A 24,792-nucleotide genomic window follows, 5' to 3' on the forward strand; every position below is an offset into this window, starting at 1 on the left:
TATTTTTGTGTAACAAAGTGCTCTAGCTTAATTCTTTTGCATGTGGCTCTCCAGTTTTCCCAATATTCTTGGAGAGGCTAACTTTTTCTCATTGGATAGCCTTTTCTACTTTGTCGAATATTAGTTGACCATATAGTTGTGGGTAGACTTCTGTGTATTATTCCTTTGACCTTTGTGTTTGTTTTTATGCTGGTATTAGATACTGTTTTAATCACTACCGCTTTGTAGTGTAACTTGAAATCTGGAATTGTGATACCTCCAGTTTTGTTTTTGTTTTTTTAAGATTGCTTTGGCTATTCAAGGTCTTCTGTGGTTCCATACAGATTTTAGTATTATTTGTTCTAGTTCTATGAAAAAAGCTATTGGTATTTTGATAGGAATTGTATTAAGTATGAGTTTGCTAATATTTTGTTGAGGATTTTTGCATCTCTGTTTATCAGAGATTGTGGTCAATAGTTTTCTTTCTTCTTTCCTTTTTTTTTTTTTTTTTTCCCCTGTGGTGTTATTGTCTGATTTTGGTATGTGCATAATGCTTGTCCTGTGAAATTAGTTTGGGAGTGCGCCTTCCTCTTCAATTTTTGAGATAAATTTGAGGAAGACAGGTATTAACTCTTCTTCAAATGTTAGAATTCACCTGTGAAGCTGCCCAGTCCTGGACTTGTTGTTTGGGAGTGTTAAAAGTATTGATTTGATTTCATTACTTGTAATCAGTCTTTTCAGATTGTCTCTTTGTGATTCAGTCTTGGAAGGTTGTGTGTTTCTAGGAACTTATTGTTATCTAGATTTTTCAGCTTGCTGTAATGTAATTCTAGTTGTCACTTTAATTCTTTTTATTTCTGTGGTGTTGGCTATCACTTCATTTATGCATTTTTTTTGGAGATTTCCTTTTTTTTTCCCCTGATGAGTATGGTTAGCAGTTTGTCAGTTTTTAAAAAGTCTTTTCACAGAACCAGCTTTCATTTTATTGATATTTTCTATTGTTTGTTTTTTTTTAAAGATTTTATTTCAGAGAGAGGATGAGTGAGGGGAGGGACAGAGGGAAAAGGACAAGCAGACTCCCTGCTGAGCAGGGAGCCTGACGTGGGACCGGATCCCAGGACTTGGGACTTGATCCCAGGACCCTGAGATAGTGATCTGAACTGAAGGCAGACGCTTAACCTGCTGAACCACTCAGGCACCCCTTCTATTGTCTTTTGAGACTCTCTTTCATTTATTTCCACTCTGATCTTTATGTCTTTCCTTCTGATAACTTTGGGCTTTATCTGTTCTTTTTTTGGTTCCTGTAGGTGTAAAGTTAAATTGTTTATTTTGGCGTTTTTCTTGTTTTTTGAGTTAGGCCTGTATCACTATGATACAGGCCTTCAATTTGAGACTGATGTCAGTCTTCAATTTGAAGACTGATTTTGTGGCCTAACACGTGTTCTGTCTTGGAGAATGGTCTATTTATACTTGAAAAGTATGTGTATTCTGAATTTTTTAGATGAAATGTTTTGTACATACCTGTTAAGTTCATGTGTTCTCATGTATTGTTTAAGTCTAATATTTCCTCATTGATTTTCTGTCCTGATAATCTACCATTGATGTTAGGTGGGGTATTAAAGTCTCCTACTATTAGGGTATCGCTGTCAGTTTCTCCCTTTAGTCTGTTAATGTTTTTTGTGTTTACATGCTTCTGTGTTTGGTGCATAAATATATTCACTTATTTTGGATTGATCCCTTTATCATTATGTAATGCCCTTTTTTGTTTTTTTTGTTACAGTCATTGTTTTAAAGTCAGTTTTGTCTGATCCTCTAGCTTTCTGGAGTAGAAGATGGTTTTGAGGAATGTTGATTTTAGCTCATGGTGGAACCTGCTATGCAACTTCTGGTCTTCCTGCTAGTATACTTGGTGTCCTTGTTTGTGCTACAGTCTCTTCTAGACTATGAGGATAATACTTGAGTTCTTGAATTTATATGCAGATATATGCAAAGAAGGAGTAACATCATAAGCCCTCACATACTCATGTATCTGTCATGCATCTTTAACAACTAACTTTCTGTGGTTCTTGTTTCAAGGAGCCAAATTCTAGAACATAGAGAGCGCATGGTGTCAGAGCCTCCCTAGGGCCTCTGGGTTCTGACTTAAATAATGGCAGTGATTCCAGTGTAAGTTCTGGCAGATGTAAAGGGAAGTGAAGACTTGGAGCATTTATAGGAAATTTTTCTTGGCCTCAGGATCCTGGCTGTAATTAAGGATCTTCATGCACTCTGAGCTCTTTAGACTTTCACTTAGGACTTCTATTTGCCCTGAAATTTGGATGTGCTGCAGAAATACAAGGGGGAATCATATCTCTTTGTAGGGTATCTACATTGCTATGATGAAATGACACATGCACATGGCTCTTACAGTTTTGATACACAGGCTGCTCAGTGATGTGTCTGTGTAATCAAAAGAAACAACTGTTTTCAGGATCTGAAACATGAAGCTGAGAGGATCAATAACATAAATATACTTGTTTGCACTCCGGGTCGGCTTCTTCAACATATGGATGAAACAATATGTTTTCATGCTACCAATCTCCAAATGTTAGGTGAGTCTAATGAATTTCTGATGAAACAATCTGAGATTTAGGAGAGAAACCTCATAAATTTTAATGATAGAAATTTTTAATCTTAATATTTATTTAATAAAACATCTGAGAAATAACCTGAAACAATTTATTGGCATAGGGATTCTGAACCCAGAGAATATAGCTAGACTTTTTTTTTTTTTTTAAACAAAATGATCAGAAGAATATAAGTAGTTGTATATGAAATTAGACACTTCAGTATTTGACATTGCTAAGAATTGATCTTTTAAGCTATATCCACTTCTGGTGATATTACCAAATGTGGTTTTTAAAAAAAAGTCTATTTTGTAATAATTCTAGGTTTACAATTGCACCCATAGTATAGAGAGTTCCTTTATACCCCTCCCCCAGTTTCCTCTGGTACAACACCATACACAACTGTGATACTTTTGTCAGAATGAAGATTGACGTTGGTCCATTACATAAATTCCAGACTTTATTGGATTTCACCAGTTTTTCCACTAATGCCCTTTTTTTCTCTTCTAGAATCCAGTCCAGATACTAGTTTACATTTAGCCTAATGTATATTTTAAATGTAGTTCACCTTGAATTTTCTCTTTTTTAGTTCTTGATGAAGCAGATAGAATCTTGGATATGGGCTTTGCTGATACCATGAATGCTATTATTGAAAACCTTCCCAAGAAACGTCAGACTTTACTCTTTTCAGCTACACAAACCAAATCTGTAAAGGACCTTGCACGCTTGAGTTTGAAAAACCCTGAGTACGTCTGGGTTCATGAAAAAGCGAAATACAGGTATGAACTATATAAAACCATATTTGATTTAATCAAAAATCAGTGTTCTTGTGCCAGTACCATACTGTCTTGGTGATCACAGTTTTGTAGTAAAGCTTGAAATTAGGCAACTGTTGAGTGAAATAAGTCAAGCAGAGAGAGTCAATTATATGCTTTTACTTACTTCTGGAGCACAAGGAATAACACGGAAGGCATTGGGGGAAGGAGAGGAGAAGTGAGTTGGGGGAAATTGGAGGGGGAGACAAACCATTAGAGACTCTGGACTCTGAGAAACAAACTGAGGGTTTTGGAGGGGAGGAAGGTGGAGGATTGGGTGAGCCTGGTGGTAGGTATTAAGGAGGGCATGTATTGCATGGAGCACTGGGTATGGTGCATAATCAGTGAATCTTGGAACAGTGAAAAAAAAATAAAATTAAAAAAATCAATGTTCTTTTTAGTATACAAATTTGACATTTTAAATTAATACTACTTTTTAGGAAATAAGACATCATTTTATGTGTTGTGACATATGGGAAGCGTAGTAAAATATATTAGTTAAAATTATTTAGGCCTTTGATGCCCCTTTAAATGTGGGAATACTATGGTGCAGTCATTTTCAAAATGTGGTCTGGGAAACTTAAGATATTAACATCTCTTTCCATAAGATATTAACAGGTATTTATTAATAACTACACCTGCATAAAATGAGGGGCAGTGGGGTTGTGTGGCTATGTGGGAAATGGGTTGGGAGAAATGGATTTTAAAACGTATTTTGATACAAGTGGAAGTTTGTGTATGTATATTTGGTATGAATCATTGTAGATTGTGGATATGCTTGACTTGCAGAAATATTTTCTGGTGAATGTAGGTAGGATCTATTGAAGATCTCAATTCAACCTACCATTATCTCTGTCTTAACTTCTATTTCTTCCTAAGAAGTGTTAGTCTAGAAGGAAATAGTTTGGGGAAAAGGGTGGCTTATCCTCTTGGAAGGTTTTTAAATGCTGAGAATGTGGGCCTTGAAGCCCACATTAACTTTGTTCAGCTAATATATGTCTAGGATTAAAGAAAGTCCTAGAAGAGGCCAGACTCCATGCTTCTAGGTGATCTTAATGGATGAAAACTTGAGTGCTGGTATCTTTGGTTATCAAGAACTCAGGAATGGCATAGCAGGAGATTCTTGAGGTAGTTTCCTCCTTAGCATACTGTGGAGGAAACAGTGGTCCTTGTTTATAAAGTTGTGTTGGGATAGCTATTGACATTCTTGGTACAATTAATAGTCTGAAGATTGTCCAGGTCTTTAGATTATCTTCTTTGATCTTTCTGCTGTTTGTTTTCTCACTATTTTCAAGACCCTTTAGTGTTTTTACCAGACATAAATTTTTCAGTCATTAGGTGGTTGCTAAAACTGCATCATTTAAGGTAACTAACTGTACGTAGTATCACTGTTGCTAATTTCTGTAGATGACACTAGGTTATTATTTATAGAGCAGAGTTAGGAAAAACTGAATACAAATACTGTCTATTTAAAAAATGATTTTTAAAAATGATTTTATTTGAGAGAGAGAGAGACTGCACATGAATGGGGAGAGAGGCGTGGAGGGAGGGACACTGTGGTGAATGTGAAGCGCCAAGCAGGACTTGATCTCATGACCCTGAGATCATGACCTGAGCTGAAACTAAGAATTGGACACTTAACCGACTGAGCCACCTAGGCGATGATTATTGAAATGCAGTTCTATCACTTACAATGGGGCTTTTAGAAACCATGTCTTCATTGACATAATTGACAACTGTGGGGTATATGGTAATAACTGTAGCATTCTTTAATTTCCTGTTCATCAGAGTGCTACAAAAAGCAGATATTGTTGTGAATTTTGTCTCATTATTGAAGTTTTTTTTCCTCAGCCATTAATTTGGTTAATGCACCATGGGAAAATCATAGTCAAGAATATTTTTAAGACATTATAGAGTATCTGCTCTCAAATCATGTAGGACCAGAAAAGTAATTTTAAAAGTTAGATCTTTTTTCTTTCTTTTTTTTTTTTTTTTTTTAAATGTTATTTATTTGTCAGAGAGAGAGAGAGCGAGCGAGCATGCAAGTGAGCGCACAAGTGGGGGAGTGGCAGGCAGAGGGAGAGGGAGAAGCAGGCTTCTTACAGAGTAAGGGAAACCCTATATGGGACTCGATTCCAGTACTCTGGGATCATGACCTAAGCCAAAGGCATGGCTTAACGAATATGAGCCCCCCAAGTGCCCCTAAAAGTTAAATCTTTCTGAAGTTGTATGTTTTCTTAAGTGTATGTTTTGTGTATTTTGTCTATTTTTCTAAGTATACTGGTATTTTTTTTTTTTTAAATATTGCTATTGTAGTGAAATGGTGCTTCTAATGAATTTTTTTTCTTTTGGAGAAAAGATTTTATTTGGATCATTGTAATTTGCTGTGTTTTACAATGAATGTAAGTTGAATTCTGTGGTGAATTATGAACCATTTCAAATTTGAGATGGATATGCTGAGCTTATGTTATTAGGTGCATAGAAATTTAGTATTACATTTCCTGTTAGCATCATTAATCATTATGAAGTGTTGCTCTTTATCTCTACTTTTTGCTTTGAAGTCTAGTTTGATATTAGTATCCCTATAGCAACTTTCTCTTGGTTCATGTTTGCATGGTGAGTCCTCTGTTCATTTACTCTTTACATTATATATGCCCTTATATTTTAGATTTGACTTAGTAAGCAACATATGGTTCTCTTATCAGGTATGATAATCTCTTTGCAACTGGAGGATTTAGTTCATTTATCTATAACTTATATTATTTAAATTTCTACCCCCTTCCATTGTGCCTTCATTGTGAAATATTTTAATTTCAAACATTTTAAACTCCGTAAGCTGTTATTACTTTTTGAAACATCAGTATTTATTTATATTTATCCAAATAGTTATTCTTTATGATATTTTTATGTCTTGTGCACAAAAGAATTTCCTTTTTAGTTCAGGTTTACTGGTGTAAAAATTCTGTTTTGACTCTTCTGAGAACCTTTTTATTCTTTATTTTGGAGGGATATCTTGGCAGATTTTTTTCTTCAAAGATACCTTTTTATTGTTCTAACTTCTATTATTGAAAGCTGACCGTTTTCTTGTTCCTTTGAAGATACTGTGTATTGTTTACGATTTTCTTATCTTTGATTCTCAGCGAAACTATGAGTGATTATTTATTTATTTGGTGGCAGGTAGATGTTGTAAGGACAGTTGACCCTGATCTGGGCTATCCAGGCTTTTATTTTTATTTTTTATTTTTAAAGATTTTATTCATATATTTGATACAGAGAGAGTACAAGCAGGGGAACAAGAGAGAGTACAGGCTGAGGGAGAAGCAGGGAGCCTGAAGCAGGACCCGATCCCAGCACCCTGGGATTATAACCCGAGCCGAAGGCAGCCGCTTAAGTGCCTGAGCCACCCAGGCACCTAGCCTGGCTTTTAGAGTCTGGGGCTGTTCTGTTTCTTTTCTGTGTTTGTTCTGCCTTGAGTCCCGGCTGGGTTATTGCCCTTCCGGGGGTTTTAGCTGAAAGGTGTGGGTTAGCAGAGCTGTTCCATCTGGGCAGGCTTGAACTTCATAGTCCTGAGACTGCCAGGATCTCTGCTCAGCTCTGAGCTTCTCAGTTGATGCTTTTTGTTTATTTTCACTCATTTTGCTGTGTGTGTGTGTGTATGTGTGTTTAGAAGTTGTCACACTTCTCATGGGAAAATTGTATGAAGAAATTAAGATTCAGTGTTTTGTTGGCTACTTCTCTCTAGGATCTGGACCGTCATATTTAAGCCTAAGGTTGCTCTCCTGTGTTTTCCAGATAGCAGATGCTTTTAGGGAAAAGTGGAAATTAATATGGGGCTTGCCTCAGGGTATGTCTGTTGTCTTTTTCAGTACTTCAAGTCCTAGCTGCCTTGGTTGCTCTCTGTTGCTTTCTGGTTTTTTTTTGTTTTGTATTTAATCCAGGCTTTATAGTTAGTGCTATAGGCCACCAGAGTATTAATCTGATACAAACAACGGCTTTATAGCAGGAATGATAGCTTTTTAATCTTAAAGTTTTAGCAGCCAGTGATGATTATTGCTTAGATACATTATTTTATTAGGATATGTAAAACTGTGATAATCTGATTCTATTTCTAATTTCTAAAATGTTCTCTTTCACAGTATATGTATGTGTATGAGAAATTTGTTGGAAAGACATGCTGGTGTGTGTGTGTGTGTGTGTGTGTGTGTGTGTATACTCCCCCCCCCCCCCGGGGTCTGGATTTCAAAGGTAACCAATATGGTATATTTTTAATGTTTTTCCTCCTCTTATTTCCATAAGCACCCCTGCCACTTTGGAACAGAACTACATAGTTTGTGAGCTGCAGCAAAAAATAAGTGTGTTGTATTCCTTCTTGAGAAGCCACCTGAAGAAGAAAAGTATTGTATTTTTCTCCAGTTGTAAAGAGGTACTGAATGATTAAGAAATTCATGTTGAATCATCCTTTTTAAAATAGCCGATTTCTGTTAGATAAATAGCAGTTTCTTCTGTTCTAATAACTACAGTGCTAGAGTCGGTGAGGAGTGTGATAAATAGTGTGAATACTGGTAGAACAAATCATTGAATGTCTGGACTAACCACAGGTCTTTATAATCCGACACCTCCCTCCATGAATACTGAACAGAGTGTGCCGTTTATTTCCATGCTTTGATGTCCTTGATGATGCTGATCTCTGGAATGCCCTCCTGCATTCCTTTACACTAATGTGTTGAATGTCCTGTAAGGCTAAGCTCAAATGTTACATCTGGAGGTCCTTCTGTGATACTCCTGATCCCCTTGTTATAATCAGCGATTTCCCTCTGTCCTTCCATAGGGTATATGTCTTAAATTTAGCTAACACATTTGTTTAACACTAGTCATGTGCTTGAATAAAGCATTCAGTGATAAATAAGAAAGTCTCTTCACTTAAAGAGAAGGGACCTTGAGTGATTTTTATGTTACTTACCTCTCTATATTTCAGATTACCTGAGCATACATAGTTGTTGGCATATAGTAGGTAGATTCTAGACTTACAGCTTTTTAAGTACTTAGCGAGGTAAATATTCCAGTAAATTTCCATCCAGCTTATGGGAAAGATCAGTAATGGTTTGTCTGTTGTACTCTGTCCTTTTCTGTCTTTACTCTTTTTAGGAAACCTCTTCATTTCCATGGCTTTGAATGCCATCTGTGTTCTAACACCTGCCACATCAACATCTCAAGCCCTGACCATTCTCCTGAGCCCCAGATTTGTGTATCCACTTAAATACTAGAGATTTCCAGTTGAGTATCTTGAGGGTATCTCAAGTTTAAAATAAGAAAAGCAATTTAAGATTTCATATTCTGAAGATCTACTCCCTCCCATTTCTTCCCCATCTCAAATGACTGAATCCTTAATTGTTGCCTGTCTTCGTCTCATTGTCAATATAGTGGTAACTCGCATTAGCTCTACCACCTCTCACCGCACCTCATGCTATCGCTAAATCTAAGCCGTGCTTAACTTTCTCTTACTCATGGCTGGTCTCTTCATTCCCACAGTCTCTTTCCTATAGTTATCGCACATTCTAACCAGAGTGATCTTGGAAAATTGTCCACCTCAGTAAACTTTTTCAAGAGCAGGAGTTTAAGGACAGTTTTCATTCAGGAGATGCAAACTGTAGAAAGTTTTCATGCTCTCAATTGACCCTTCCTGGGTTTGCATATGCATTTTTGAGCTTGGTTTGCCTGAGAGTGCATCTGTCATCTGCAGGTTAACCTTTCCCCTCCTCCCTTTGCATGATAGCCCTTTTATAACTGCAAAAGAAGGGCATGAGTGCATCCATCTGTCATCTTGCTGGTGCATTGTCTCAGGACCTGAGAACCTTCCTGGCACCAGGAGCATTGCTGTTGAGAAAGCGAATGGCTCTAAGGACGAGGTAACAGGTTTTTTGTGGTTCAGTTGGCTTACCATTCTTTACTTTTAACAAAATTTGTAGGGAGACTTAATGGACTTCTTAGATGATGGATTTTTAGAAATTTTATTTATCATCATTTTGGAATATAGGAGTTCAAAGAGTTAAGGTTCTTTCCAGTACATTTTCTTTTTTTTAAACTTATTTTTAAAATTCCAGTATAATTTTACATATAGGGTTACATTAGCTTCAGGTGTATAATATAGTGGTTCAGTAATTCTATATATTATTCAGTGCTCACCATGATAAGTGTACTTAATCCCCATCACCTGTTTCACCACCTTCCCTCTGGCAACAACTAGTTCTCTAGAGTCTGTTTTTTTGTCTATTTTTGTCTTTTCTTAAATCCACACATGAGTGAAATCATATGGCATATGTCTTTCTCTGATTTATTTCACTTAGCGTTATACTTTCTAGATCCATGTTGTCGTAAATGGCACGGTTTCATTCTTTTTTTTATGGCTGAGTAATATTCCATTGTATATATGTATCACCTATTCTTTATCCATTCATCTCTGCATGGGTACTTGATTCCCTGTCTTGGCTATTATAAATAATGCTGCAGTAAACATAGGGCTGCATATGTCATTTTGAATTAGTATTTTTGTTTACTTCGGGTGAAGACCCCGTAGTGGAATTAATGGGTCATATAGTATTCCTATTTTTAATTTTTTGAGGAACTCATATTGTTTTTCCTTAGTGACTGCACCAGTTTGCATTCCTACCATCAGTGCACCATGGTTCCTTCTAGTTCATTTTCTTTATTTTCATGAAGACATTTTCTTAACATGCATATTAGAAAGAGAAAATAGGAATAAAATAACACAGTACTCTGCCTCAATCTACCAGTTAGTAGTATTCATTTATTAATATGTAAACTAAAGAGAAATAAAGCTAACAACTCCATTTACTTCCATATAAGAAGAGATGTAATAACATCCAATGTTGTATAACAAAATTATTATGTTAATTAGTTCTTGTTTTGCTTTTAAAAAAATATTTATTTCTTTATTTAAAGAGCACTTGCAAGTGAGGGGTGCAGAAGGAGAGAGAAGCAGGTTCACCATGGAGCAGGGAACCTGACACAGGGCTTGATCCCATGATCCTGAGATCATGACCTGAGCTGAAGGCAGACACTCAATCCACTGAGCCACCCAGGAACCTCTTTGTTTTGCTTTATATCAAATTCTGACATTTCTTGTACTGGTCAGTTTTATACTAATGAAGTATAGCTTAGTCTGAGAATTTTTAATAGCTTTATGCCCACAGGGAATTAGAAATTAAAACTGATATTCATTATTTTATCATAGAAAGTTGTGAATATTGTTAATATAATCAAAAGACTTTGAAGCATAAAATTCTTAAGTTAAAATTCTGTGGGGTCAGAAAGTTGACGTAAGAGTTCAAGGAGGCGGCGCCTGGGTGGCTCAGTGGGTTAAAGCCTCTGCCTCTGGACGAATATGGAATATTCGGCTCAGGTCGTGATCCCACGGTCCTGGGATCGAGCCCCACATCGGGCTCTCTGCTCAGAAGGGAGCCTGCTTCCTCCTCTCTCTCTGCCTGCTTCTCTGCCTAATAAATAAATAAAGTCTTTAAAAAAGAAAAAAACGTTCAAGGAGAAAAATAAATGCAAAATCTCTTTCTCGAGTTTATTTTGTCTCTAATTTTTTCAAGGGCTTACTTCTTTTGTAGCAGTTTTAGGTTCATAGAGAAGTTCATAGAGAAGGAGACTTCTTTCACACAGGCATGACCTTTATTATTTTTTCATATTTTATTTTATTTTTTATTTATTTATTTTTTTTTTTTAAAGATTTTATTTATTTATTTGACAGAGAGAAATCACAAGTAGATGGAGAGGCAGGCAGAGAGAGAGAGAGAGGGAAGCAGGCTCTCCGCTGAGCAGAGAGCCTGATGCGGGACTCGATCCCAGGACTCTGAGATCATGACCTGAGCCGAAGGCAGCGGCTTAACCCACTGAGCCACCCAGGCACCCATTTTTTCATATTTTAAAAATGATTGTGGGGATCAAATTGCTCTGCTACTTAGAATCTATTTGATACATGTGTAAGAAGTTTATTTTAAATTCTCAGCATTTATAATATATCAGAAATTACAGGTTTTTTTTTTTTTTTAAAGATTTTATTTATTTATTTGACAGAGAGAGAGAGATCACAAGTAGGCAGAGAGACAGGCAGAGAGAGAGGAGGAAGCAGGCTCCCTGCTGAGCAGAGAGCCCCATGCGGGGCTCGATCCCAGGACTCTGAGACCATGACCTGAGCCGAAGGTAGAGGCTTAACCCACTGAGCCACCCAGGTGCCCCAGAAATTATAGTTTTTGCAATTAATTACATTTGGAAAAATGTCCACTATCAAGTTGAAAATGTAAAGGGAGCATATTTTTAAATAAATTCTCAGAGGAAATAATGTGATCAAAAAGTGCTTGAAGACCTCACCTCTAAGACTGCATTTTCCCTTCTCTGCTCCGCATTTTTTAATTGGTGAAACTTGTGCTCCTTAAAGCATTTTTGCTGTTCATCTCATAAGCTTGCCGTGCTGCTGCTGTCCTGAAGTACCAAACTCTTTTCCCTGTTCATGTCTAGGTTCAGTATCTGTACCGAGTGTTCTGCCGGCTCCGTCCTGGCATCTCTATCCTTGCCCTGCACGGCCGTCAGCAGCAGATGAGAAGGATGGAAGTCTACAACGAATTTGTCCGCAAGAGAGCCGCTGTGCTCTTTGCTACTGATATTGCTGCCAGGGGGCTGGGTAAGAGCTTAGCAGAAAATATTCTGGAATCGTGTCTTACAGAATTTGCTTATAAAGGGATGGATTTGGGAATTCATAGTTTCATTCAAAAAATTGGTCCTTCTTCTCTTAGAAAAACATGTAAATTAAATTAAGGCTCTATCAATGAAAAATGTGTTTTCACCTTTTGTGCTTATTGTTTATGAAAATAATCCTAGAATCCTGAGGAGCCCACAAAATCAAAGGAGGATTAAAGGTTTAAAGATAAGAGGAAAAACTACTCTGTTTCTTCGAAACTTGGAAACTTGATAAAATATTACAACTTAACAAGAATATTTGAAGTCACATTTTGTCACTAAATATTTTTATTTTAAAAACATACTTAATGTACTTCAGCTTTCAAGAAGCCACTGATACTGTTTTACAGCTGGCGGCTTTATGGTGGCGGGATGGGGTACGGAAGTAAATTAGAGGAAGTTTGTGAATACAACATGAGAATAAATAGGTGGTAAATTTTTCAGTTACTTTATGTTAATGACTGTGACAGATTTTATATACACATGAATGATACGTCCAGTGTATCTTCATATATACTACCCAGCTTTACTGACGATCTTTTTCATAATTCCCTTATTTCTTCCCATCTCCCTGTTGGTCTGGGAATATTTTAAAACATATCTCAGACATCATATGCATTTATTCCTGTGTGACTGGAGGCTGTAGCTAAGTATGCATATTTTTAAAGCTCTCTAGCCTATATCATTATGCCAGGACTTTGGTAAAATCAGCATTTTGTATTTAACTTGTTTGGGCTGTGTAATAGTCTGCTGAGGAAGTGGTATACCAGTTGTCTCCAATCTTTTATTTGTGTTTTTAAGTTAATAGTTAATTAAGATTTGCTTAGTTTGTGATCCCAGTTCTGATCTTTCTCAACTGTCCTAGCAGATGTCTCATGCTTGCTTTTCTAACAGTTCAGATGTAGTCTGTTTCTCTCTTCCTTGAGACCCTCTTACAGCCTCTGTCTTCAGCTCTCACCTGGACTGTTGCTCCATAAACGTCATACATATTTGTCATCCTGGGACTCTTCTATCCAGATCTCTTCCTCTTTCTTGATTTATTTTCTCATCCTCTTTTAAAACATTTATAATCTATTCTGTAGGGGTGCCTGGCTGGCTCAGTTGGTGTAGCATGTGACTCTTGGTTTTTCGGTTGTAGGTTTGTGTCCCACACTGGGTGTAGAGATTGCTTAAAAATAAAATAAAAAGTAAATAAAATCTCATTCCCTGTAGCTTTTTCAGTAAGGGTGCAGCATGGGAGGTAAATTTGAGTTGTTACATGCATGTCCTGTTCTTTTTTTTTTTTTTTAAGATTTTTTAAAAAGATTTTATTTGACAGAGAGAGACACAGTTGAGAACACAGTGTCTGGAAATGAATGAAATGAAAACTTCTGTAGCCAAATATGTGTACAGAATAATTATTGCTGAGAAATGAGAAAAAGGGACTTAGAAAGATATCATTAATTTGAATGGAGATGGGAAGAGCAAGGAAAGTAAAGTTTCATTTAAATTGAGAACTCAGTTTTATAGTTCACCAGGAGCCCATGAGAAGTGGGTCCTTTTAGGTAATTAAATATCAGGATATTTCATTATTTGTCTGACACTAAGCAATCTCTTCTGTGTCAGATACAAAGTAACCTTCATATTCAAACACTCCTATCAAAGGAGAATTGTTTATCTCTTGGTTCATGCAATGAATTTTATTTTTAATAAAATTCACAGATGAGTTTGATGTGATGGAAAGCCCTGCAAATAATAAATAAAAACAGTGGGTCAGCTGGGTGGTTCAGTAGGTTAAGCATCTGCCTTTGGTTCGGGTCATGATCTCAGGGTCCTGGGATCCAGCCCTGCATTGAACTCTGTATTCAGCAGGGGGTCTGCTTCTTCCCTCCTCTGCCCCACCCCTGCTTGTGTAACTTCTCTCTCTCTTTCAAATAAATAAATAAAATCTTAAAAAAAAAAATGTAATACAGTATGGTAGATCTTGAAACTGATTTCTTAACTTGACATTCCTTATGTACAGATTTCCCAGCTGTGAATTGGGTTCTTCAGTTTGATTGTCCAGAGGATGCCAACACGTATATTCACAGAGTAGGTAGAACTGCCAGGTAGGTATGCTGACTCATTTCTTTGCTATTGCAGTTGGGAGAAGTAAGCTGTTGATAGAATGGTAACTGATGAGCATCTTTCTGGAGAGCATTTGGTAACAATTAACCAAAGCCTTAGCTTTCCTCCTCATGCCTCACATTCAGTATTGAAACACTGATCTTAAGAAAAGAGATGGGTAAAATTTCAGTAAAGATATTCATCTTATTGACCTTTGTAAAGGTTGAGAATTGGGAATAATATAAATAATCATAGTAGGTTTATGAGTGATTATGATTTGCCACAGATTGATAGTTTTTTTTGGATTTACCTTGTAGCATTTACTTTCTCATTGAAACTGGATGAGTATTTATAACATGGTTGTCAGTGAGACATTGATACTTGATGATGGAAGAGACACCACATGTTATTCTGCCTGGTCCAACAGTTTCTTCCGATTTTTAAGTCATGACTTGTGCTGAATGGTTTCCCAGAGATGGCAGGATCTTTAGACCCAAGATTTAAACCATCTTCCAAGCAGAACGTATCGTCTCCAACAGACTTGTCCTTCTGCTTGCCCTGTGTCCCTTCCAGCAGGTAGCCCCAAGTGTACCCTGTCCCTTGTTTCTCTATTAAATCTCTTCAGTGTGTAGTTATTTTAAATTTCTTTGAATCCATAGTGTTTGAATGACTTTGAAGAAAAAAAAATTTTGGTCATATCTGGTGAATTTTGTTGTATGTTTTGGCTGATGTGAAGGTTTTTCATGTCGTCCTGTCACCTGAGAACAAATAGAGCTCTCCTTCTATTCATTTTTAGTCTTAATAACGTTTGATTGCTTGAGTCACATTTACCTTGTGGGCCATTAAACATGGACTATAATCAAAATGTAGTCTAGCACATTTCTTGTGTCCAGCATGAAGGGAGAGGATAGTACAATAGTGAAAGATAAAGCTATTTATGTACTTTGGGGTCAAGAGTGTTTTTATTGCAATTAACAATGTAATTTGGATAAGCAGTTGAGTTAGAAGTGGGTTCTGTATATGGTGTCATCATGCCTTCAGACAGACTTAGCCTGTAGACTGGTGACATTTCAGCTTCTCATGGGGTCTAAGGAAATTGGACCTGGTTAGAACAGAGGTCTTGTTTTTCATTTTATGGAAAGGTGGGTGGTGTATCATTAATGCTCGTATGGGCACCTGTTTGGGTTAGCTTTCATAGTGAGAGACTCAGAAGTCGTGAGTGGTGGTTGGTGGAATGAATGTTCCTCCAATATTTCATGTTCTTCAGTAAATGGATAGTATGTATGAATCCGTATATGTACCTGTGCACACGTTTGCAATCTGGATAAGGTGGGGCGTGGCTTCTCATGAGCGTACTGCTCCAGGGGCACACGGGCTTGTTAGTTTCGCCATTTGGTTTGGAGATAGGGCAAATACATTTCTTTATAGAACACTTTTATTTGTTTATTTGATTTATTTGTCAGAGAGCATGAGAGCACACAAGCAGGGGGAGGGGCAGAGGAGAGGGAGAAGCAGGCTTCCCGTGAAGCAGGGAGCCTGACGTGGGTCTTGATCCCAGGATCCCGAGATCATGACCTGAGCCGGAGGCAGATGCTTAACTGACTGAGCCACCCTATAGAACACTTTTAAATAGTATTTTACAATTACTTTTCTTTTATGAAAATGATTGGACATCTCGCTGCATCAGAAAACAGTTCACCAGAGAGGATTATTTCAAGGTTTTTGGTTCCCAGAGAGGTTGTTGAAAATCTTATGTAGTCGAACATACTAAGGTGAAGGTTAAATTGGTCCTAATGACTGGAGATGAAGGTAGCTACAGCAACATCACTATTGTATTTGAAGAGAAAATACTAATTTGAAAAACTATTGTAATATCTAATGTCATTAATTTTTAAAGTACAAGTCTGTTTTGATCCCTTGTAACCAATTAAAAATGTTTGAATTGACTCTTTTAGATGAGTAGTCAGTGGGAATGTTTAGGATATGCAATCCTTTTTTTTTCCTTGGGCAGTTTAATAAGAGAAATAGTGAAATTGCAGTTTAAAAGTTGCCATTAGTGGGCTTACAGATAATTAGAAAGTTTCTTGGGCCATGAGACTGGATAATTGAATTGAATAAGGCTAAATTAAAATTTGAAACTAATTAAAATCCTGTGTTTATGCTGTAATTAAAACTGGGTTGCCAGATAGTGTTTACTTGTGGAGGTGAGCTGTAATATTATGAATATAGAGAAATGAATTCAGTGCTTTGTGGCAAAATAGCTAAGGTTTGAGGAATCTTTTTTTCCTTTATGTGATTTAGCTGAGTGGAAATGGTGATTCCGGTACTTGTCTTGAAGTACTTTGTTTTAATTTATTCACCTAAAATTCTCTTGATCCGTAGTATTGAGAAAAATTTTGTCTTTTTTCCTTAACCATCCACACCCCTTTTAACAAAGTGATCTCATTTAGAGACTGAGACAGTCTCATTTAGAGACAGGTGAGGCAAGGAATATGAATATAATTTTATCAAGCTTTATTCTGTGACATAGTGTATTTAAAAACGATTGTCTTTAGGGCTTGCAGTGCTTGATACTCATAAAAGCAAGCTTTTCCATTTCTCAAGATGATGCCCATTTGAAAATAAAAAATATTTGGTAATGAAAAGTAGGCATACATTAGATATTCCTCTTTAAAAATTTTTTTAAAATTAATTAATCCATTAATTAATTTTTAAGAATAGGCTTCACGCCCAGTGTGGAGTCTAGTGCAACACTTGAACTCACAACCCTGAGGTCGAGACCTGAGCTGAGATCAAGTGTTGGATGCTTCACCCACTGAGCCACCCAGGCTCACTCACCCCACTCCTCTTTTTTATAAGTCCTTTTATTTGGAGAGTAGAGGTCTTTGGATGGAAGATATGAGTTATAAATAACTGTTCATATGTAACTGTTGGGAGTTTAATTATAAAAGGTGAGAGTCAGTGCCTGGCTGGCTCAATTGGTAGAGTATGCCACTCTTGATCTCAAGTTCATCAGTGAGAGCCCCACGTTGGGCCTAGAGGTTACTTAAAAAAAAAAAAAAAGATGTGTTTATATATGTGCAACTGTTGTTTTCTAGAGTTGGGGTAAAATAATTCCAGTGGTATTCCCCTAAGCCTTTCCTGCCTGATCTCAGACTTTGTGAATGATGTAGATAGCAGAGTATGGTTCCACTAGGGGGCAGCAGAGGCCAACTCTTTGCTTTGCACGCTCCTGGGCAGCAGTTTAAACCAACCAGCACAGATGAAGATGCAAAGTAGTTCAAATTTTTACTGTGATAACTTAGAAGAGTTTATGGTTTGTGGAAAATACTGGTACTTTATGGAATAGATAATAAAGGGAATTTTTTAAAAGTGTCCTTAATTGTTTTGTAAATTGAAATAATAAAAGTAAAAGACAATTTCCATGAGCTTTAATTTACTGAAGGTTACCCTGAATATATTTAGGTATGAGATGGGAGCAATCTTTGCTGGTGGAGATTCTTGCTTCTTTAATTCCTTTAGCTTAGATTTATGAAGATCTTATTTTCAGCCTGCTTCTTCTAGGTAGATAATGGTTCTTTTTTTTTTTTTATTTTTTAAAGATTTTATTTATTTATTAGGGAGAGAGAGATCACAAGTAGGCAGAGAGGCAGGCCGAGAGAGAGAGGGGGAAGCACGCTCCCTGGCGAGCAGAGAGCCCGAGCAAGACTCAATCCCAGGACCTTGAGATCATGACCTGAGCTGAAGGCAGAGGCTTACCGCACAGAGCCACCCAGGCGCCCCTGGATAATGGTTCTTTACATGGCTTTCTGCCTTGGTCTGGTTGCCATTTAGAAATTTAAAGTTTTTTTGTTTTTTCAAAGGGCAAAACCAGTTCTTTATTTTGCATCAAGAAGCATTGAGCTGGGATTGGAGATGGGCCAGGTTAGCTACAGAGGTTGATAAGTGGGCTGATATTTCTTAGGAGTCGGTTAGTTCTGGGAGCTTTCCCCTTGCTCTCCTGCAGTCTGTTCTCAACACAGCAGGCACAGTGATCCTTTTAAACACAAGTCAGATCATGTCAGCCCTCTGATGGCTTCCTATTCACTCCGAATAAAAGCCAGTGACTTGATATTTATTATTCAAGCCCTTCCAACTGTACTTTCTGTTCCCCTCTGCCCCTGTGCTTCACACTGATGGAGCTCTTTCTCCTTCATACTGGGCATGTTTTTCCCCTCCATGGCCCCTTTAAGTTACAGTTTCTTTTTCTGGAATGGTTTTTCCTTGAGCATCGGCATGGCTATCATTCTTAACCTGCACTAATCATTCCTCCTCACCTCACTCTGTACTTTCTTTTTTCCATACCAGTACCTTCAAATATACTAGGGCTTTTCCTTAGTATATTGTTTTCCTTTCTCTTTACTAGAATGGAAGCTCCATAAAGGCAAGGAAATATGTCTACTTAATTGATATACCTTTAAACAGGGCTTGGCACAGAGTAGACGGTTCAGATAACACAATTACTTTCTCAAATCAGACTCAGGAATCAGAGCTTACCTAAAATTAATTAAGCTACTGCAGTGTAACCACAGTATACTGTGCTACTGCAATAGCACAGTACAGTGGCTTAAAGCAAGAATCATTTCTCCCGGTTTCTGTGGATCAGAAATCAGGTATGGCTCATCCCTGGCTGCTCATTTGTGTCCTCACAAGACTGTAGTCAAGGTGTCACACAGTACTTGCAGGCTCCGCTGGTGGTGGGTCCCGTGACAAGCTCATTCACGTTGCAGGTGTCTCTGAGGTCCTTGCTTGTGGTTTTTCTTTTTGTGGGGCTTTTTTATAACATAGTAGATGGCCTCATCATGAGAGTAAGGGAGAGAGTAAGACAGGGTAAAGGGAAAGCAGCAGTGTCTTTTATGACCTAGACTTGAAACTCAAACTCCATCTTACCTGTCATATCCTAATGGTTCCACAAATCAGCCTTACTCAGTGTGGGGAGGGTCACAAGGGTGTGAATGCAAGAAGGCCCAGATTTCTGGGAGCCATTTTAGTAGCGGCCCATCACACCTAATATCAAGCTTTCCTAACAGTTTCAAGGATATAGGAAGGTAACGAATAGTAAGGGATCTGTGAGCAGTAAGAGGTCTGGGACCTCCACCATAGTTCCACAGGGCCATTCTCAACATCTCAGGGTAGGCTGTGGTCCAGTCTGACCTCACAGTCGCTAAGCTGGTTGTGCCGTTTATCCCTTCCACAGATGGGCCATTGGTGTACTTGGTCACACGCTGCCTACAGAGACCTATCCCTTGTATCCACACGTTTAAACAGACCTGGGACATCCTGTCCTTAGCATCTGTAGGTGAGGGCTCACATGCTAGCGTGTGCCATGTTTGTTTCCCAGGAGGCCCGTCATTGGTATATTTATGAGGAGACTTGACTGTGTCACTTTCTCATTTTCAGCAAGAGGATCCTCTTTCCTAAGGGAATGAGCGGGTTGTGGCTTAGCCATTTACTTTCTGACACTCAGATATCTATTAAGTGAACAAATACAAGAACTCATTTGGTCTTTATATTGGTCTTGTGGGAGAGGCTGTTCTGTTAGGAAATGATTTCTCAGGGATTGTGAAGTAAAATGTGTCTAAGATCCCTTGGGAAATGCCAGGGCTGGGATTTGTACTTGGGTCTTTCTGACCCTATGACTCCTGTTCTTGCTGGTGTGCCCCAAACCAGATATTTTCATTTAGTAAAATCTAGTGGCTGCTGCTCTCAGGTGGGGCTTCTAGAAGGCATGAAAGCCAGGTGCTGGAAGAAGGAAGGTAGGTAGATACCTTTACTTAAATTTGCTGCCATTCATGATCATGAAGATAAACTAAAACTATATCCATTTTCCTTTTTTATTTGGAATCCGAGAGACAGATACTCCCTAGTTGATCAAGAGTCTCTTTAAAAGTCAAGAAATTTAGTTTTGGATCTGGCTCTGCTGCCTGATGGATTTGGACTCTGTGACCAGTTCTTAATCTCTTTAAGCCTCAATTTCTTCTCCTATAAAATGGGGTTAATCACCTCTTTCAGTAGTTTCCAGAAAGTGTAATTTCACCTAGTATAATTTTTAGGCACTACTTTTATTTGTTTTCTTCTTGTTTTTAATGTATAAACACTTAGTCTTTTTTAAAATTCTGGGGCCAGAGTTGATGGACTCTAATGATTTTTGCCCTTTCTCTGTGAATTCCCTAAATCCTTGTTCGTCATCAGTTTGTTAGAAGCTTTCCATGCGACGCATGTTAGCCAAATTGCTTTCTTTCCAGTTTCCCTGAATTGTTTCAAATTGTTGAGCGTCTTCTGGTATACCTCCTGTATTTCCAAGATCTCATGCTACACGTGACTTTATTTTTCCCAGAATATTTCCCAGTCTGTCCTTTTCTTTTAAATCTAGTGTAGAGTCTTTAGATGTTCTGTGAGTCAGAGATCCCCCTTCTCCCAGAATAAGCTCTCCTTTGTGCCACGTTGTGCACGAGGAACAGAAGCGTTGGAGTCTGATTCCTATGGCTGCCTGTGTGCCTTCGCAGGGCCGACTGCACTGTTGTCCCTCAGTGACAGGCGCCGTGGGGCTGTTGCCACAGGTAAGGTAACGACATAGGGAGGAGAGAAGGAGATGCAGGGAGGGGCAGAGAAAGAAGGCTTTGGAATCGCAGAGTGCCCAAGAGTTGTCTCTGTTTCTCCATCTCCTGGTCCTACTTATATTGTGACAATAGCTTGTATGTTAAGAATCACAGGTATAGGACTTTAGATTCTGAAGGGACCTGGATCGTTTCCTTCAAACTGTTAATTTATAAATAAGAATGCAGTATATGGTGATAAAGTGACTCATTATCCACAGTTACAGAGCCAATGAATAGTACAGCTGGGGCTCGGATTCAGTTCTTTTGACTCTAAATCCAGTCTGGTTATGCACCCTCTGGTGGCTTGTTTTCATCTGTCCACTCACCAGATACTTAGTGAGCAGCTTTTAAATACAAATGTATGGTGGGTGGGAAAAGTATGTTCATGTATGTCCTCAGAAATACTGGTGGAGATAAGGAAGTACCCTAATACTGATAGTACTAAGTACTAAGATAAATACTAAGATGTTCAGTGAAGTGAGAATGGCACAAAAGATGTAGATTTTAAAAGCATATACACTTTTTGCTTTCTACTTCATAATAACTTGTGTTTTGTTATAAAAATAGTGTTTGTTCATGATACAGATTCTAGATGTTGGCAGAATATACCACCTGCATCTCACCACCTACAAAAATTTTCATATATGTTTGCCTATGTATTTTTAAAATTACAAGAAGGGAATTATTCTAACATTCTCTTCCAGCCTGATCTGTAACTTGGAGACCCAGGCTGGGAGAACTGAGAATAGCCAGGTAGTCATGAACACTGCCAGATCTTGCTACAGCAGTGGTTGGAGGTCTGAGTGGACAGAGTTTAAGGGACACTTAAAGTTTCAGCTGGAGTGGAGTTGGTGTGTTGGGGAATAGGCATTGAAGTAGTTGAGGACTAGTGGTTATTGGGCAAAAGGCAATTTATTGTCAGAATGGCAGGGCTGTCTCTCCTTCCTCTGGCCAGAGGTTGTTTCGAGGTTATTTCAGTGGAAGAATTACTCCTGGGACCCAGAAGTCAGTGGTCTGGGTCTCCCAAGTTTAGCTAGAAATGCTAGTGAGCTGTAGGATGTGAAGGTAAGCTTCTTGGTGTCAGACAATCTTGATCAACCTATTAAGGACCCTTCTTTCTGGAGGAAGCCTTGGTAGAGCTGAAAAAGGTAATGAACTGAAAGCTTAAAGCCTCTGATATATAATGATTAGCCAGTGGTTTTTGTTTTTGTTCTAGATTTCTGGTTTTTTAAATTTTTGTTGTTGTTGTTTGTTTGTTTGTTTTTTTAGTAGGTCCTGGTCTTTCCAGAAATTTATTTGCATCCTCTACCACTTGCTTGCATGTAAAAGACTAGCAAATTAATGTAAAATGAAGTTCCTCCTAAATTCTAAAAGGCTGCATAAATGTGACATGATGTTACTACTGATGGTAAAAATGAGATTTTGTGTGTGTGTGTGTGTTTCAGATGTAGGGCTTTTTATTTGTTGCTTAGAATGTTTCTTACAACAACCTGTCTAATCTGGAGTTCCAAAATGTAGATCTTATGAAGAACATTTATTTCTCTTTATACGTATACCAAACCTCAGTCCTTGGATATTGCTTTTGAAATACAAAAAGCTAACTCATGGGTAAATAGACTGTCCTTGTAAGCATTTGAAAAAAAAGAGAAAAGAAAAGAAATGTGCTTCTTAGAGATGTTTTTATTTCTGAAATGAAAGCTTACTGGAAATTTTTGGGTATTGGTGTGGAGGAGATATTTGTGCTTTACGTTGCTACAGGGAAGAGACGTGTGTGATGTTGAATAGCTAAGTGGCCAGTGAAGATATTTTTGATAGATTCTTGCCTTGTAGGATTTGACTTTGGACATTTTTTTCCATTTTCGTATGGGAATTTTGTTCTTTTAAATTCCAGTGCTACACTCTGTCTTAACATTGTGCAGATCTATCTTTTAGCTGTTAGAGTTGTAAAAAGGTTTGGATATGGCCCTTGTGTGACTTGACTCCTGATCCATTCTTCCAGATTATCCCTGGGTGTATGAATGGGTAGACAAGATAGATGTAATGATTAGGCTTATTACTCCTGCTTCCGATTCCGTCTGAAGATCCTCGTGCTTCAGTGGATGCTGTTTTGATACCTTTGAGACTTCTCTTTACCCCTGTACCGACTTCGGAATTTGAGAAGCTCTCACATCCCTTGTCTGCTCTGGATGTCACCTAACTACTTCATAGACTAGTGATCTCTGCCTTCACAGATGGTTTAGTCCAACACTGTGTAGGGGACATGCTTTAAATTCATATTTCTTCTGAATAAGTGATGATGAAACATTTTGAATGGAAATATTTGGTGTTGAAATAAATGAGGAGAAGGTATTTAGTGTTAGTTTCTCATTTATGAAATAGTAAAAGTAGTAAATGTGTGTTTCAGCTTTACTCCTTTCTCTCCCTGTTAAAAACACATGCATTTAGAAACCCTAGAAAAAGCTAACAAGCACAGAGAAGGTGAAACTATCCAAAGGACTTGCGCAAATGCTGCCTTTTTCCCCAGAAAACTTGACTCTTCTCTAATATTTGACTAATTCCAAATTTTTTAGGTTTCTGTTCTTGGATGTCATTTGCTTGGGGCAGTTTTCTTGACTCGTGGACAACATTCAGTAGAGCTCTCGATCATGTCTTTACTGCTTCCCGTATGCCCACCGTAACACTCACACCACTTTATTGTTAGTTACTGCTTTTACTGTCTGTCACTGATAGTCTGTAAGCTCTGTGACAGCCAGAACTATGTTAGTTTTACTGCCTGGCATTTAGTGGCCCCTTAAAATTTTGTTAAATTTATGAATTAAAGAGAACTCTTAGCACTTTTGGTCGATTTTATTTCATGCTTTTCTCTGTGTGTGCGCATGTATACATACAGATATTTCTGTAAAGATATTACACTGGAATTTCACTTTGTGTGTAGGAGTGGAGTTTTGAAATCAGCATAAGGCGAAAATTGCTCTTCTGTCTTTATGGTACCTACAGTAAGTCAACACAGACAGTTTTCCCCTCCAGTGTTCAATGATAAAATTGTACTTACGTGCGGTGGTATTCTAGCTCTCTAGACACAGGTGTCCAGAGTCCTCCAAAACCAGACTCTGATGTCTCTTTCTTGCACTCTTTTCTGCTGTTCATTTAGTGACACTGGCTTCCATTGGTTTTCTCCTGTCTTTAGTTAACTGAGTTTGCTTTGTATTCTCTGGTTTCTACCCCTTTGTTCGTGCTATTCTCCCCCTTTGGAAGACCTTAGCTTTTCCCTATTTGGGTTGACTTTCAAGGTCCTCCTCAGATTCTGTCTGCTCTGACAAGTTTGTGTTTCTCTGGCTAAGCCTGAGTGGTCTGTTCCACTTCTAAGTTTGTGGCATTTATTGGTCGTCCTTCTACATTTAGTAATGTACCATCTTGGGGGATGTTCTCTGGGATATGCTTTTGTGTGTGTTTGTGTTTTCTGGTCAGCTCGAATGTTAGATCACTGAAGATAGGGCTGTTCTTCTTTTTCTTTGTGTTGCTTGCAGTTTATGCCTGGCACCTTTCTTACTAAATAATTTATTTATATGTAAAAATTTGTTCCTTATAACATGAACCCTGAACAGAGTGCTTTGATGAGAATACTTTTTCTTTTGTTTCTTTTAAAAAAAATTACACAGACCTCCAGTTCTATTTTGTGTTACTGCTTGCACACAATGGCCAACACAGAGTTATCAGGGAAATCTGTATGTAGGTGGCACTAAAGCGCAAGTACCTGTGGGTGTAGTGTGGCCCACTTAAATAGAAATTTCTGGTAGTTTAGCAGGAAGTAAGAATTATACTAGGTAAAGGAAGAGAAGAAGCACATGGATTCGAGCAGAGATCCCTTTCTTAAAACTGACACCACTAAACAAGGTTACTCCCAAGGTA

The 24,792-nt window shown here is 37.9% G+C and overlaps 1 protein-coding gene across 1 annotated transcript in view; it reads left to right on the plus strand.

Annotated features, from left to right (window-relative positions):
* The window catches only part of DDX10 (DEAD-box helicase 10), a 273,486-nt gene that overhangs the window by 15,501 nt on the left and 233,193 nt on the right, over positions 1 to 24,792 (plus strand). The window contains exons 5-9 of the mRNA XM_032356967.1: positions 2,450 to 2,570; positions 3,175 to 3,364; positions 7,697 to 7,823; positions 11,942 to 12,104; positions 14,163 to 14,247. Coding sequence (XP_032212858.1) covers positions 2,450 to 2,570; positions 3,175 to 3,364; positions 7,697 to 7,823; positions 11,942 to 12,104; positions 14,163 to 14,247 — 686 coding nt within the window. The remainder of the gene's footprint in view (positions 1 to 2,449; positions 2,571 to 3,174; positions 3,365 to 7,696; positions 7,824 to 11,941; positions 12,105 to 14,162; positions 14,248 to 24,792) is intronic.

Source organism: Mustela erminea, chromosome 9 (genome assembly GCF_009829155.1).
Source record: "Mustela erminea isolate mMusErm1 chromosome 9, mMusErm1.Pri, whole genome shotgun sequence".
Taxonomy (NCBI): Eukaryota; Metazoa; Chordata; class Mammalia; order Carnivora; family Mustelidae; genus Mustela; species Mustela erminea.